This window comes from Sus scrofa, chromosome 15 (assembly GCF_000003025.6).
Source record: "Sus scrofa isolate TJ Tabasco breed Duroc chromosome 15, Sscrofa11.1, whole genome shotgun sequence".
NCBI classification, from domain to species: Eukaryota; Metazoa; Chordata; class Mammalia; order Artiodactyla; family Suidae; genus Sus; species Sus scrofa.
The window spans coordinates 80,801,233-80,819,131 of NC_010457.5; the positions used below are offsets into that span (position 1 = coordinate 80,801,233).

At 39.0% G+C, this 17,899-nt stretch overlaps 1 protein-coding gene across 3 annotated transcripts in view; it reads right to left on the reverse strand.

Annotated features, from left to right (window-relative positions):
* The window catches only part of CHN1 (chimerin 1), a 196,504-nt gene that overhangs the window by 69,990 nt on the left and 108,615 nt on the right, over positions 1-17,899 (reverse strand). For 2 of the 3 annotated variants that reach the window (XM_021076315.1, XM_021076316.1), the window contains one exon: positions 12,074-12,362. In XM_021076315.1, coding sequence (XP_020931974.1) covers positions 12,074-12,362 — 289 coding nt within the window. Of the gene's footprint in view, positions 1-9,746; positions 9,771-12,073; positions 12,363-17,899 lie in introns of those variants that run through there. The other variant, XM_021076318.1, reaches the window with a different exon arrangement.

Sequence of the window (17,899 nt, forward strand, 5' to 3'; positions counted from 1 at the left end):
CCACCAGGGAACTTCTCCAGGATGTTTTAACTTTTCTCTTTTGAGTAATCCAATTACTCAAAATACAGCGATCCACTTAGTCTAAATACTACCACCATCCAATGTTCAGTTTCTATGATGACACCAAGAAGCATCTCGTAGAAGGGTCTGGCTGTCCTCTGTGACTTCATACTTAATAATAAAGGATGCACTATTAAAACATACTAGAATTCCTTTGATAACTCACCATAAACCTATCATCTGCAAAGATACCCACTTTATTATAACTACCTTCAAAAGGATTTCTGGGAGTTCTCGTCATGGCTCAGTGGTTAACGAATCCAACTAGTGTCCATTGAGGATGTGGGTTTGATCCCTGCCCTTGCTCGGTGGATTAAGGATCTGGCGTTGCTGTGAGCTGGGGTGTAGGTTGCAGACGCGGCTTGGATCCCGCATTGCTGTGGCTCTGGAGTAGGCCGGTAGCTACAGCTCTGATTAGACCCCTAGTCTGGGAACCTCCATGTGGCACAGGAACGGCAAAAAGACAAAAAAATAAAAATAAAAATAAAATAAAAATAAAAACAAAAGGACTTCTGTAAACATTGAAGGAGATAACCTGGTAAAGGACTTAGCAGACTATCTCGCATAACAAGGCTCAATATATGTTAATTACTTCTGTTATAATTCTTAGTTTTACAACTTTTACAACAGACCTACACTGAAGAGCAAAAAGAGACCTTCCATTTACTGAAGCCAAAAAAGTCATGTGGGCACCTCAAAGATTTAGAGTTCTAGTCAGCAGTCGTCAAGCCCCTACCTAAATCTGCATGTTTTCAGTGTGTTCTACCTCTCGGAACGATAAGTTCTCAGAATTATGGGATCTTAAGTCTGAGAAACCTCCTGAGGATTAACAAAGAACACTCAGGGGTAACAGAAGGCAGCTGTGCTCACCACTATACCACCAACACCACACAACTTAGAGGTAATGAGTCATTACGGCTAGAAGGCCCTGAATGTCATCTATGAAGCTGAGTTCATTGTACAGCTGATGGTACACTTGAAATGACACCATTAGTTAATTAAAGCCATGAGATGAGGATCCTGGTCTCCTGTTCCAAGAAGAGGCCCAATTTAAAAGAATGGCTGGATAGATAGGAGATAACTTGTGATAATCAAAGTCCTTTTGGAATGCTTCTATTTGAGGAGTAAAGGTGGATCTTTGTGGAAAACGAATCTCAAAAAATAAGGAATGCAGAGAGGAAAATAGCATAAAGAGAGCATTTGAACTAGATGCTGCAGACTGCTCTAAAGCTTTGACCAAACACTATAGGGCAGAATTTGTTTTATGAGTTAATACCAGATCAAATGTTAAAGATCCATTACTATTTACATATTATGCCCTAGAGAGAAAAAAATTAATTTAGCTTGAGGGTTTAGAATATTCTGGTGTGAAACCCAAAGTGAAAGATTAAAACCACCTGTTTAGGGAACTATATCCAGTCACTTGTGATGGAACATGATGGAGGACAATATGAGAAAAATTATGTGTGTGTGTGTGAGACTGGGTCACTTTGCTATACAGTAGAAATTGACAGAACACTCTAAATCAACTGTAATGGAAAAAATAAAAATCATAAAATAAAAAAAAATTTACAATCCAGTATCACTATGAATTAAAAAAAAATGGAAAAAAATCAGCCCCTTTGCCATAACTATGAGCATTGCTTCCAAATAAAGGCATCTGTCATAATCATTAATTAGGCAAAGGCATTTTTGGGGGGTCTTTATCTAAAAGGAAACAAAGGAAGTTCACTATTTGCCTTGAAATAAGTGCTAATTAGAATGTTAAGTCCACCAGATAGCAAAATATTTCTGGTTTAAATAATAGTTCCAGCTAAGTCCCTCTTTGTATGCTGCAGAGGGAACTTATGGCAAGCCCTTCCTCTCAAAAAGCTTTGTTGACTTAGAATTGGGTAACTGTAAATGATATACGAGTGGGGCGTGCTTTCTCTCTCTCTTACACACATACTCTCTGGAAGGATAAACAGCAGAATATTATTGGTTAGGTTACGTGTCAGTAGCAGGATCTGGTGGGATTTTTATATTCTTACTATTTTTCACTATTATTTTCATAAGCAATGAACATGGATCATGATGGAAATATGAGAGTTTAAATAAGCTGTGCATAGGAACGCTAGATGGAAACCCATCAAAATGTTAACACAGAGTTGGTCTTTGGATGGTGGGACTGAGTAATCTCTCTTCTTTCTTTACTTCATATTTTTTAAGTTTTTAAATGAAGAATATGTGTTTTTTTAAGGTAAAAGTCTCTTGAATTCACAATTAGCTATATCAATCCATGATTTATTATTATTTTTTTAGTTTAAGAATAGTTTCAGGGAATGTGATTAGACTTGTTCACAAACATCACCTATCTCCCAGTCTTGAGAAACACTAGATTTCCAGAATGTGGCCAAGAAACCATGCAGGGTTCCAAAGAGGGTCCCTGGCAGAGGTCTCTGAGCCCCAGGGGTCTGCTTGCTTAGGGAGCAGTTCCAGGTGACTAGGCGGACCTACTCTAAGTCAAAGTGCATCGAAAGTGATTATGGACCCTTAACATGTAAGTGATTCAATCTAGTTTAAGAAACTGGAGTAAAGTCAAGGTTTTGCTTTTATCAACAATCCCCTCATTCACTCACAGCCCAATAGGCTTTTCTGAGGGAGACAGGAGAAAAGTTACAACCATTTCTCCAAAAAGTTACAACCATTTCTCCCATGGAAGTCCTCCCAAGGGAGCTTGTTACACAAAAGAAGGTCATTCTTCACCCCAGACCGGGCAGAGAACTCTAGTCTACGGAACTCTTGAGTGGGTTGCACCTGCGTGCTTTCAAGGATTGTATGGAGAGAAATCTAAATGTTTTAGGGGCCTCAATAAAGCCGGGGGAAAAAATGCTTTAGTGGTGTTCCACAGGGAATTCTGCAATCACAGCACTGTCACAAAGAACGCCTTTTCCCCTTGGAGTAGAATGGGAGGAGGAAGCAGAAATGGTAGTTTTTCTCGAGTGATACTATTGCTCCTACATTGTGATACTAGAGAGTAGGGGACACGCTACTGTCCCATCAATTTGACACCAGCCATGGGACTTAGCCCAGGCCAGAGAGGAATGGCAAGGCAGATGGCCAGTGATTAAAGGAGGGCTGGGTGTGTTTTTCTGGCTCCGGTCCAAGACCCTGACAGGGCGGATAAGATCTTCCTTCTTGCACCTGAGAACCTTCACTCATCGTGCACCCAAATTTATTGAAGTCTTTATTACAGATTGAAAAGTGAAGCGTCCATAGCGATAGGATATAACTTTAATAAGACACACAGTATCCTATCACTACTACATATCAACAATTCCTTTGTTGTTCATATTTCCCTAAAAATAGATGGCTTGAGAAATTTTACATCTAATATCAGAGATAAGGAGGATAGGTATTTGATGATAATAAGATGATGTGTTTACAATAAATCAAAAGAAAAAAGATGGAGGTAAGGAGTGCTATAAATGTAGAAAACTAATATATTACATAGGATGTCACTTGTCACATTAACCATTAAAAAAATTTCTTGTTCTGATGGAAATCTAATCAGTGGTTGCCTTAGGCAGGCGTTTGGGGGTGGGATTTTCTACAAAGGGACACTATGGAACTTTCTGAAGTAGTGAAAAGTTTTATATTTGATTGTAAGCGGTGTAACACAGATGCATACTTTTGTCAAAGCTCATCAAACTGTGTATGTAACCATATACATTTTACTATATGTAAATAATACCTCAATAAAGTTCACTTATAAAAAAATTCTTGGAAAATGAGAATGGCCTATGAAGAGCCTATAAAGAGAGATGGGTTCATCTGTAGAGGTGCCCCAATTACAAGGAAAAACAGAATGTTCTCAAGGGGTAGAGCCCCAGTGTTTTCCTCACTATGAACTTTGGCAGCAGCCCAAAGTCATTCGAAAGTTATGAAGCAAACTTTACCCCCAATCAGGAATCCCTTCCTGTTGAGTGAGTGAAAGGAAGGGAGGTATAAACCTCTTCAGAAGATGCTAAGCAGTCTGCAGCCTGTATAAAAGCGTCTGCTTTTGGAGGGAGATTTTATAGTAGAGGTGACCTTTTATTAAACATTGCTGGTAAATAAGTACAGTAACTTAGAAATTCTCATGGAAAAATTTTTAAGTTGTATGAGATGTAAAATTTAATGATGCAAAATACAGGTCACCAGCAAACCTATAGGATTAGTGGCTTTTCCCAGGATGGTTTTAGAAGTTAAGGAAATGGGGATAATAGTGCTGACTCATCCTGGTTACTGAACAAGCCCCAGTGAAAATAACGTAGCAGTACTAAATCTAAAAAAAGACAGGCAAGGGTACGAGCAGTAACCATTAGAGATGTCTATACTTTCTTACTTAAAGAATCTAATTAGGAGTTCCCATCACGGCTCAGTGGTTAACGAACCTGACTAGCATCCATGAAGACGCAGGTTTGATCCCTGGCCTCGCTCAGTGGGTTAAGGATCTGGTGTTGCCAAGAGCTGTGGTGTAGGTCGCAGACATGGCTCGGATCCCGCGTTGCTGTGGCTGTGGTGTAGGCTGGTAGCTGTAGCTCCGATTTGACCCCTAGTCGGGGAACCTCCATATGACACAGGTGCAGCCCTAAAAAGCAAAAAAACAAAAACAAAAACAAACCCAAAAAGAATCTAATTATTTCAGTATAGTGCTCAGGTTTGAGTATTTTCGACCAGTTATAACAACCTGAAGGAAATCCAAGAAGAGTTGAGAACTAACTTATGCGGCCCTATAAAAACAATTAAGTTTCCATAACTTAAGAGGCTCAGGGCATGGCTATGACTCACCAGTATCTGAGAGGTCTAAATATGAGGAGGAGAGAGAAATGACTCCAAATATCAGGAGGAAATATGGATCAAAAAGCAGATGAAAATTACAGACCCAAATCATTGAGCATAAGAGCCAATGTAAGGATTTCCTAAAACCGGAGAGCTGATTCTTTTAGAATTGCCCAAAAGTGAGTTTGTGAGCACCTGGGAAGGCCAGATTACTGCTTGATGGTCTTGACTTGCTTGGGACTGCAAAATGCTATGACCTTCCTAAAGCCACTGGAGTTGATTTCTGTTTCATCACTTTAATGGATAGGGATCTTCCTCCAAGGATTGTTTCCTGGCCACAATGCTAAAGGCTCTGAAATAGCAATTGTCACAGAATTTCTAATAGCTTCCTTTTCCAACCCTCAAACCAGTAATTTAAGAGTTATTTTATTTATGTAATTGGCCAATACACAGAAATCTTCCAAAACTGCAGCTGGCTCGGAAAATTACAATTTGGTCTTCGTTGGCCTGGTTCTTTGGAGCAGAGACTGATGTTTATCTTCCATCTTCCTCTTTCCATCTGGTTTTCCCTAATGGCTTTCAATTACTAATCTCTTCTGTGGGTGATAAGATGGAAGGGCAGATGAGATTCACACAAACAATTCCCTGGGCCCCTTTTGAGTTTTCATTAATCATTTCAAGCATGAGATTCTCTGATGGGGTCTAGGTGGTCGTAACACGCAACTGACAACGTGAGTTCAGGAATTCGTCCTTGCCATGGTGGCTTCCTTGAGCATATCCCTAAAGAAGGGCATCCATCCACCAGCCTCCCCAAACTATTTCATGTCTGTAACTCAGATGCTATCTATACCTGTGGAATGAGGAATGGCCCTCCCTGCATCACAGGACATTCTAAAGATTCTGAGTTCCTAAAGGGAAAATTAGACAGTATCAAATCAAGTTGAAGTAGTATATTTTCCTCCTCAGTCTTAGGGCTCAATTACATTAGGGCCTTGATTTTGGCTGAATTTATAAAATACAGAAACTTATTTGTTTATTTTGTTAGTCAACAACTGTTTATATAAAACTCAAGAGGCTGAATCAGAAGTAAAACAATATTGAGGATTAAAGCCTTTCAATTAAAGCCTTGAAACTGAGATAGATGCCAGAATGCTGTATTAATTTCAGATTCATGATTCTGAAAAAAAATTAATGTTCGTGTGTACAAAAGTGTTTCCTGTGATCTGATGGGCTATTATGGTGGCAAACTCAAATTCAGAGTAAGTCCAACGTAATATGTGCTGAACACCTGTAATTCTAGACGTTATACAGGCAGCTCACCTTTTGCTATCAAGACATCTAAGTGTTAATTAAATAGGGTAGAAACAATGAGAACATTACAACGTAAGTTCTTTAGGGCAGGGCTCAAATCTTGTCCATCTTTTATTACTTCCAGAGCCTAGCCTGATTCCTTACAAATGGGAGGCTGAATTAAATGCAAATAATTCCGATAGGAGATGAGTGACTTCATGGAAACCAAAGAAGAAATGGGGATGATATTCTGCTGTGCTTTTAACTTAACAGCTCATGAAAGACTACTTAGAAAACAAAGTGTGAAGACATTCAGGCAAAGAAGGAGAGGGTTTACCCAGCTGGAGTTAAGAGAATAAGGGGAAATTCAAGAGGCCCTAACAGGTTCAACATGGAGCTCAGGGTTCAATAAAAGTTCACTGACAAGGCATCGATGCAGGAGGCTTCCCTTGTCTTACATGCAGGAAAAGTGGAGTTAATATACTGGTCAATCCTAAAATGTAAATAGCACAGGAAAATGACACACTTCACCTTAAAAATCAACAGCACATTACTGGGCAAAGACACATGCTTCTTGATGGGACACAATTAAAGGTATTACAGTATTATGAAGAAAGACTATATTCTGATGGAGCAAGGAGGAGCTTTTTGATATTATCTGATGAACCTGGCAGCTGAAGCAGCGAAAAGACGGATCTTGAAGAGAAACTTGAACATGCGGTTTCTGGCAAAGGTGGAGGGGAACAGTACTGAGACTCATGAATGGGCACTTGGTTGGTGATCGCTCTGAGCCTAGAGCACAATAACGCTCAGGAACAAGGAGGCACTTTACAAAATCTCAGTGCTATGGAATTCACAGACCTTATTTCAGAGATTGAGACAAACTGAGACCCAGGGAGGTGAAGGGCTTGCTAAACCCACAGAGACTAATACATACTTATATACTGACCATGTAGGCTTTAAACAAACAAAAAAACCTACTTGATTTCTTTTTTTTGTTGTTGTTGTTCTTGATTTCTTAAGCATAAGTATAGAGGAGACACACTCACTATATAGAAGTTGTAGACTTCCTCATAAATTACTAAATTGTTTTTTTTAATACAAATAAGTGAATCCAGACACAGTTATCTAAGGACCTGTTCACAGCTGATCCCTGGACAGCTGATCCTAACTTTGAACAAGTCCCAGAGGAGATGTGAGCATGTAAATTGAGGGGCAAGAAGGACGGATGTGGATAAAGGCAGAGATAAGGAGAACAAGAGGAACACAGCTTGGGGAGGAACAAGGCAGGAGAAAAGAAAAGGCCCCAAAAGACTGGGAAAACACAAAATCCAGGAATCAAACATGCAGACTGCTTCATGCTACCCACTCCTCTGGTATTCTTACTTGTGTAATGATTAAGTATGGTCTTCTTGCTGATTTCTTCATCGAGATTATACGGATACAGAAAAGGTGCTATATGTATATTTAAACAAAGCACAAACGTTTAGAAGCAGTGCTTTAGGGGAGACCAAGGCAACAGAAGACCAGGAAGCCTGTGCTTCTGCTTTCCCAGGGACAAAGACTCCTGCCATTTTACGGAGGGACCCAAATAATTCAGGACTTATGGCAGTTTTTGGCAGGGCTCACATTTCTTTTTGTTTGTTTTTGCTTTTTAGGGCCACACCTGCAGCACATGGAAGTTCCCAGCCTAGGGATCAAATCAGAGCCACAGCAATGCATCTGTGACCAACACCACAGCTCATAGCAGTGCCGATCCTTAACCTACTAAGCGAGGCCAGGGATCGAACCCACATCCTCAATGGACACTAGTCAGATTCATTACTGCGAGCCACAAGAGGAACTCCGGCAGGGCTCACATTTCAACTTCAAGTTTCACAAGGCTTTTCAACAGGTAGGCTGTCTGGTGATCCCCAAAAAAGTCTCTGAAAAATGAAATTTAATTGTAAAGGAAATTCCTTAAGGATAAAGTAATATGAAAATATGCCAAGAACTGCATTCATTCCAAACCTCCAGGGAAAGAAAAAACATATACATACATAGACACAAACAAATTCTTTAGCTTGGTGAAGTGCCACAAAACCACCAAGGTGATTTTGCCCACCTTTACCACCAAAGTCATCCTTCCAGGTGAGAAAGGTGTGGAGCTTGGAGGACTAAATCTGAACGTAAAGAGGTTCTGGCTAGAGTCAGAGTTCTGACTCACAGTATAGTTTCTGAAATGCAAATTATATATCTTACTTGACAGTTTATTACTATTAATAGTCACAGGAGACATTTTCAAAAGCATGGTTTTGGAAGATTTAAAGTTAAGTTACTAAGAAGTAATAACCACTATATTCTGCCACAGGTCCAGTATCTGCTGAAGCAAATGTACTATATTCACTACTCAGAAGAAGAAACTATTCAAATACAGTTCCAAGATAGATGTTTAAAAAGTAAGGAACAAAAGTCAGGCTCTTAGCCAATCTAGACAGCTAAAGTTAAGTTGTTTTAGAAGAGAAGAAAGTCTGGCTTTTTAACATGCTACAGCTTCATGATTAAATGTCTCTCACCATTTTTGAAAATATTTTTTAGTTTCTAATTGATAGTTAAGCTGCGGAAGCAACTTGGTCAAGGAGAAAAATGACATAAATGTCACTTGAAACTCCCCTTCACAATAGGACACCAGATTTCCTAGGAACAACAAAGAATTTTCAGGATTCACTTACTGTGGCAAAAAATTTTATGGCCATAAAACCATTCTGCCAATTGTCCACAAAAGATCAGATGCTCAACTTACACTTTAAAGACGGAAGAAATATATGTGCAGAATTCTCATCCTTCAGTTTTAGAACAAGGGAAGACCTTAAGAGATGATCTGGCTCAGAATTTCCCAAAGTGGGTTTCATGAAACATTCCCATTCTAAATGGTGGCAGGGTGATTCCAATAAGTTTGGAAGCATTCCTGAGAGAGTCAAAATGCACCTTAGGTATTAGCAAAGCTGAGAAGCCTACAGAAAAGTAACGGTCAAGTTTAAAAATCACCAAATTTATTTGAGCACAGAACTCTTTTTGCAGTACGTATTTATTAAAATTCTGAAAGTTAATGTTTTGTAGAAAACTCCTTGTCTTATATATGAAGAAAGTGAAGTCCGCACAGGCTGGGGGATGCCGAGGTCATACATGAGTTAGTGGATAAGCTAAAAATAGATCTCCCCTTTCTAGATCCCACTTCTGTGCTCTTTCTTGTGCTATTCTTCCTCCTACAAAACCAGCACTCCCTGAAGACTCTACACACCAGACCTTGGTATCATCTAGTCCAAAGCCCTCCCATTAAAGGTGGGGAACACAGCCTCAGAGAAGTGAAAAAGCGTGCCCAAAGTGACACTAAAGTCAACGCCTGCAGTAGAACCTAGCTTTTCAGTCCAATGCTAACATTCTTTTCACAACAGCATGCTACTAGCTCCTGTAAAACTAACACTTTTTGCTCTGAGGAAAAGGAGTCGTGGACAAGAATGATTTAGCTATTCAGGACCCAGTAAGATATTTATTAAACCACACTTGTGTCAATAGGTATTTTAAATCAGTTAAACATGATTGTCTTTACTTACAAATGTCATCCACTGTGACAGGGAATCAATGTTTCAAGCTGTTGAACAGGTCATCATCCCTGTCCTGTTGGATGACACCTGTAAATAAAATAAATCTAGTTTTGAGTGAGTAGATTTTAAGCCAGCTGGATTTAAGATGCATGCAGTTTAAAGCAAAGTTTTTTGGTTTTGTGTTTGTTTGCTTTTTAGAGCTGCACCTGTGGCATATGGAAGTTCCCAGGCTAGGGGTCATATCAGAGCTGCAGCTGCTGGCCTACACCACTGCCACAGCAACAGGGGATCCGAGCCACGTCTGTGACCCATACTGCAGCTCACGGCAATGCTGAATCCCCGACCCACTGAGCAAGGCCCAGGGATCGAACCCGCATCCTCATGGATATTAGTCAGATACATTTCTGCTGCGCTACATTCGGAACTCCAAAGAATAGTTTTTAAGAGGTGATTCTTAATCAAGTAAGAAAAGAGACACTTTCCAGAGCCAGGGCCAGCAACTTCATTCTTCTTCTTGTCATTGGCCTTCAGCACAAAAAACCCAGGTAACATAACTGGTAACATGGCCAGAATACATGGGCAATCATGGATCCTAGAGCTAAAAGCATCCTCTAGGCACTCTCTACCTTAGTCTCTTGCCTCTGTGAAGATTATTTTCACTTTGTTGGAGGGACAGCTAAGGATCTCTGGGAAGTTAAATTAGACTAACTCAATGTTAAATAGCTAAGTATCTTCAGCTCAAGTCCCTTAATTTAGAAAAGTACATACAGAACACTTTACAAAAGGTTATCATTAGGCTGATAAAGTTTGCAAGACTCGCAGCTACAGGTTTTTTTTTTTTTTAATTTCACAAATGTTAACAGTATTCTAGCACATCTTCATAAGCTGTAATATCAGTATTAGATATTTAAATACAAGTATTACTGAAAAATGCTATGAATAAAAAATAACCAAAAGTGAGAAAATAGGAACTAGAGTGAAGAGAACAATATTAAATACAGGATGCATTTAGGATGCTAAATTCTGGTTACTTCCAAAAAAAAGATTGTAGTTCCTAACAAATATGAGTATACGAGAAACCATTTGCTACAGTCTATAATTTAAAACGGTTTCTCTGTAGCCACAAAATGCCACTCTAAGTAAGATATGTCAGAAACTAAAATTTGGGCTGGATTATGAACATTTGAAATTTCCATTCTGTGCCTAAATAGTCCAAGGTAAGTGTAAGTATTTTACAATGCTGCCTTGAGGTAATATGACTGTAACATTATCACCAGATTCATCCTGAGTGCTTACTATGTGCCAAGCCCCATTTGATTATTCTACACATACTATCTTATTCATCAATCCTCACAAGTTGATTATTATTACAATTTTTCAAATAAGTAGATGAAAGCACAGAAAATAAATAAGAAGATTAAACTTGCCAAAGTTCACTCAACTGGTAAAATGACAGGATTTGTGCACAAATCTGCTTGGTGACAGAATCAAGCTCAAGCTACTATACAGTACTACATTTCTTTAATATTGCAACAGAAGATACTAGAAAATGTAAGAATTAACACAATTACAATTAGAATTCATAAAAATTCTCCCACCTAAATCCCACAGAGTATAAAACATGAGGAAATTCTTACTCTTTTTCTTGGGGGATGAAGGGGAGGCTAGGGACAATTTTCAAAGTAAAATTATCTTTAAGGCCAAGGAATTAAAACTTCTGATGTTAACTGTAAATACGTTACAATTAAAATAAAACAAATGCAAGACTTAAACTGTCTTTTGTAATTAAAATCAAATCTTTCTGATTCAATTACTTAAGTCCATAAAGAGACAAATCCTCCTTTTACTCAAGCCTGACTGATTCTCAAAATAGTACCACAGTTACTGATGGACTAAATTTAATCATGTGTATTTAAAAATACAGCTATCATGCCAATTGGCTCAAGAACAGAATTATTTATATAGTAAATTATCTTTAAGGGAAAGAAAGTAGTTTTGATAGATAATGTGACCCTCTCAATTTTTATGAAATACAGCTAGTATACGTTATGCTTTGGACCAAAGCCCCTGAAAATTTTTACTAGGGGGCATTTTCCCCACAAATTTTTTAAACAGTGAAACTGCTGAAATCAGGAGTACAAAAACATACCTGACGTATTTTACCTGAACGAGAATTAGACATATGCAAAAAGCTCAGCATCACAGATACTAGACAACAAGGACAATGAGTATCCTTCCCAGAGCACTGAGGAGAAGTCAATCTCTTCTGACAATAATGGTTTTCTTATAAGGATCCCAAACAGAAGAAGATAAAGTGTGGTTTTATGGTAGCTTACCCTTTTCTCTGACACCCCATCCTGGCCTGTAGAATCTCTCTCATCATGTGTCTCTTTCAGGACTGGCATATGTTTTTGGTATGCTGGCTCTCTGTTTAAGGTTGTGTATCCTATGTGCTCATAAATTGGGTTTATCGTCATCTTGGCAATGTATTCTGCTGCCTTGGTTTCAATATAGAGAGTAATCAATCCATCAGTCACCAGATCGTGGATGGACTCAAAGCGCTTCTCCCCAACAAAGTGCTTTCCATCGTAGTAGAGCCTGAAGTTTCTGGTCTGACTTCCAAATCTGCCTCAATGAAATGGGAAAGATGTTTTTAAGAAAAATAAGCAAGTGAATTCTTTCTGAAAAAAAATTTTTTTAAACTTTTGCTTTGTGTGTGTCTTTGTTTAAATAAACTGTGGCTAATCTCTAGGAATCGTCTGAAATATGGAAAATTAAACTTCTGAACACAAAGAATGAATTTTCAACAATGAGGGATAACTAGCCAAAAGCATGTCTACCCTAGAAGGACAAATTTGTTCTTATTTCTCTTCTTAGCATTATGCCTGCAGGAAAAACAGGGGAAAATAAACCTTGTAATCGATTAGAATTCTATAATCAAGTGGTCAACTACACACTATATGAATTTTCTCTACATTAGCATATTCTCTTCAAGTTGATCGGTAAAAGTATTCTTTGTATTTCAGACCCCACCATTCATGTCTTTGAACGGGAAGGCTCTCCTCAGGGCTCACCTGAGTGTGATGCTAGCCATCGTTTACAGTAGAGCTGATCCCAGAACCTGAGTCATACAGTAATGTAGGATGGTGCAGAAACACTTTGGCTATTTCTAGCCACAGGTCAAGGACTTGCTCTGCCCTTTTACATAGCCATTCTTCTGTCTGCCTGTTGAGTCTGGGCAAGAAATGCTTACAATATATAGAAAGGATATAAGTTTTAAACTACTGGACTCTAGAAATTCTATTCTCATTTTTGAGTCATGTTTCAGTGGCATTTTTAAAAACTGGAAAAGATTGGTCTAGTTTTATGATAATTTCAGTGTTTTGCTTCCTGTGCAAACCTCAGAAACAGATCCAAGTTGGCATAACTAGCACTGGTGTCCTTGCAAGATGACAAAGGCAAGAACACGCACTGATTTTAATAAAAGCTGACGCCGAAAGGCACCAATGGGCAGTGTCATGGTCTTTGGAAGTAGTCCTGAGTGAGCCTAATTTAAATCAGAAAGGATATATTGAATTTTACTGTTAAAAATACATAGAACAGAGATGAATACTCTGTTAGAATACTTAATTAATACCTATTTAAGTATTTTAATAGAACTGCACACTTATGTAACAATACTATTCTGATATAAGGTATAGTCCAAGAGGACAGTCATTAGAAACCTCTTAAGATTTCACTTTAAATGTGCCCTTAAAAAAAGTAAATAGGAGTCCCACTGTGGTGCAGTGGGTTACAGTGGCTGAGGTTGCTGCAGAGGTGCATGTTCAATTCCCGGCCTGGTGCAGTTGGTTAAAGGCTCTGCATTGCCACAGCTGCAGTGTAGGTCACAGCTGCAGCTCGGATTCAATACCTGGCCTGAGAACTTCCATATTCCACGGCCATTAAAAAAAAAGGGGGGGGGACCCGTCGTGGCTCAGTGGTTAACGAATCGACTAGGAACCATGAGGTTGTGGGTTCGATCCCTGCCCTTGCTCAGTGGGTTAAGGATCTGGCGTTGCCGTGAGCTGTGGTGTAGGTTGCAGACATGGCTGGATCCTGTGTTGCTTTGGCTCTGGCGTAGGCCAGTGGCTACAGCTCCGATTCAACCCCTAGCCTGGGAACCTCCATATGCCACGGGAAGCAGCCCTAGAAAAGGCAAAAAGACAAAAAAAAGGGGGGGGGGCAAAGTATTTTTTGTAATTCCCTGTGATATCTCTGTTTCTCTAATTCAAATTAGACTTCAATAATAATTTAATCCATGGGATTTTTTTAATCCCAACATTCTATCCATGTTGGTCCTTCTTCTAAAATAAAACTTATATACCTTTAGGTTCTTTAAAAGCAATTAAATTTTGATTTATACTCAAGTGAATGATCCATATAATTCCACTTTCTCATTCTCATTTTCCTCTACTGTTAAACACATATTTCTATTGAGTACATTTTCATCATAAGTATAAAAAGTTGGATGGTAAGATTTCTACACCAAAGTTAAATATAAAAGTTCTTTTCAGTTTCATATACTGCTTTTATTATTTCCTTTTCACTAATATTCACCATCTATTATTAAGAAATAAACATAGAAAGCTACTTTATAATTTTCTAAGGTTCATATAGCAATAAATACTAGATTGTTTAACATTAAATTCCTTTGTATTTCAGTTGTTTCAGAAGCATTTCAGTAAGAGATTAGATCATTTCACTCCTGCTGGGTTAAGATTTTGCAATGAGCATTTTCACAATGGGTATGGCCCTTAAAGACTCTCTAAGCAATGGTGACAGGCATTTGTCACTCAATTGTCTTCTGAAATATGAGAGGTATGGGCAGAGGGCGGAAGAGAAGATGGCCTCAAGTGGGGTGGGATGGTTAATTGAAAGAGTGGAAATCTAAGGCTAGACTTCTCAGCACTTTACAAGGGAGCTGTTCCTAAGTCATCCAAGGAGAGGGTTTCCCGGGGTTATTGGGCAAAAAAAGTCTCAGTAGGTTTATGTATTTCTTTTCCTCAGCTCAGTGAGTTTAAGAGATGCTATGCATGATTCCCAATTCCCCTTCAGCCTGCACTTGAGCTTAGACCTCCCAACCAATCAAGCATCCAGCCTTAAGGGAACTGATCAGATAACTAAACTAGCTTATAATACAGGTGATTAAAACTTAACCTCTAAGGAAAAGAAAATGAATTTCCATTTTGGAATTATGAGAATTATGACTGAATTTTTAAAAACTGCATTCTTTTTATGAAAGGAACTATAAGCTTTGTTTGCCTTCTCTGAACATCCCTCTGTTTTATTTTGGAAGCTACGTAAAAAGACAGCATCACCTTACAGACTGACAGACTTCTCCCCTTCCACGATCTGAAAGGTGTAACGGAAAATCTTTGAGCAAGGTAAGGAAGAAGTGTGTCTATTTTACAAAAAAACCATTAAAAGGAGAAGGAGATGCCAAAACTAAGGACAAAGAAGGAATCTTTTCTTATAAAAGTTTATCACTCACAGATTGTCATTTATACAACAAACATTTAACACAACACCCAGGAACTCTTAAATGTTAGGTGGTGCATAATAAAGTTCCCGTTTCCTTGATAGCTTCTACAGGAAACAAAGGTAAAATAAGTCAATACAAAGACAAGATGAAATGCTGAATTTTAAAAAGTTCATCTTCAGATTGATTTCTAAAAAATGGTTATAATGATGTGTATAACCTTATTCATATGCAGAAAAGTTACATTTCTGTTCAGTGATAACATGAAAACAAGTAAACCCAGTATCTCCCTCACACTATAAAAACCAAGGCTGGAGTTCCCATTGTGGCTCAGTGGTTAACGAACCTGACTAGCATGCATGAGGAAGCAGGTTCAATCCCTGGCCTCGCTCAGTGAGTTAAGGATCCGGCACTGCCCTGAGGTGTGGTGTAGGTCACAGATGTGGCTCAGATCCTGCATTGCTGTGGCTGGGTGGCTCTGGTGTAGGCCAGTGGCTGCAGCTCTGATTTGACCCCTACCTTGGGACCTTCCACATGCCGGGGTGCAGCCCTAGAAAGACAAAAAAAAAAAAAAAACAAAAAACACCCGACCAAAAAAACCCATACAAGTCTCACAGCTTAACAAGATCTGAACATATACACTTAAGCCTCCATCTCAGAGCTACTGCGTATATGCAAATACAAAAGATCCTTGCAGTCTTGAAACAAAGTTTGGCCAAGAGCAGGCAAGTCCTGGATCCTATGTGTTTAAAAGAAAATCTTGTTTTCACATCAGATAAATTAAGTTTAAATCCTGGAGCTGCCACTTCTTAGCTGGGTAATTTTGGGAAACTCATTCTTCAGATTCTGCATTTTGGAATCAGTAATAACTTTACCCTATACAGTAATAACCTAACATGGCTGTGAGGGTTGCATAAGAATATTTAAGTCAAAGTTAAGTACAGTTGACCCTTGAACACACAGGTTTGAACTGTATTGGTCCACTTAGAGATACAGGGTTTTTTTCTGTTTTTGTTTTTTTGTCTTTTATTTTTTGTCTTTTTAGGGCCTTACCAGCGGCATATGGAGGTTCCCAGGCTAGGGGTTGAATCAGAGCTGTAGCTGCCGGCCTACACCACAGCCACAGCAATGCGGGATATGAGCCGCGCCTGCAACCTACACCACAGCTCATGGCAACGCCAGATCCTTAACCCACTGAGCGAAGCCAGGAATCAAACCCTCATCTCATGGATGCTAGTCAGATTCGTTAACCACTGAGTCACGATGGGAACTCCAAGAGATACAGGTTTTTGACAACAGTAAATCCCACAGCACTATACTATTTGCAGTTGGTTGAATTCATGGATCCAGAACCGCAGATATAGGGGGCCAACTACAAGTGCTATGAGGCTCTCTACTGTGCAGAGGGTAGGTACTCCTACCACCACACTGTTGGGAGCAACTGTATAAAGTAGGGTCAATGAATAATAATCTCCTTTTTCCTGTCAGCTTAGACCTCTGCAGAGAATGACACAATGATTATCAAATAAGAAAGTAAAACAGAAAAGATATTTAATAAATATGCACTGAAGGCAGCTGAAGAAATAACTGGTAATGCTGGTTGAACAGGAATATCTCTGCACTGGTTAACTTTACAGTCAACGAAAGGCAAGGAGTTCCCTGTTAATTTTTCTTCTAAATGCCACTGAGTAAATTTAAACTATGTGGTTAAGTGGGTGGAACTACAACACAGTGCAAAGAGGGGAGGAGAGAAGAGGAGCGTCCTTCCACAGGTCCTTGGGAGTTAGGTCTCTGATTTCAAAGGAGAAAGGTCAGTGAATATATTTGTTTGGAAAGCAGGACCTATTAAATGAATCGAGCGACAACTACAGAACTCTTGACTACAGAGTACTGATTGTAAAAACTGTTAAAGCTAAACCACTTACCTTTCATTTTCATAAGAAAATCTTCATCTTTTCTTATACTTATTCTCTGCTTCTGCCCTTGCTTTTTTTTTTAAATCTCTCTTTTTTTGTCTTTTTGCCTTTTCTAGGGCCACTCCCATGGCATATGGAGGTTCCTAGGCTAGGGGTCGAATCAGAGCTTTAGCTGCCGGCCTACACCATAACCACAGCAACACGGGATCCGAGCTGCCTCTGTGACTTACCCACAGCTCATAGCAATTCTGGATCCTTAACCCGCTGAGCAAGGCCAGGGATTGAACCGGCAACCTCATGGTTCCCAGTCGGATTCGTTAACCACTGAGCCACACCAGGAACTCCTGCCCTTGTTTTTTTGAGGAACATGTTTGAAACTGTATAGGTCCAATTCTTACCCAGATACAGTTCAACAAGATGAAAATTCATTTTCTCCAAAGTGGTAGTGTAGTTAACAAACAGAAAAGACTGGATAATCTGAAATGCTACTGTGGTACATAATTACCGCTCTCTAGAAAGACTGTGTCTTTTTCCAAATGTTTCCAGGTTTTGGTTTTCATGTTTTGAAAAACAATTTAATGATGTGTCCAGTTGCATTCAGATGAATTTCAAAATACATAATTCTAACACCTAACTTTTAAAAAGTGAATAAGATCCTTCATACCATCCTTTCTAATTTTTACCAAGTAAACTGTACTCATAAAAATTTAGTCTAATGGTACAAA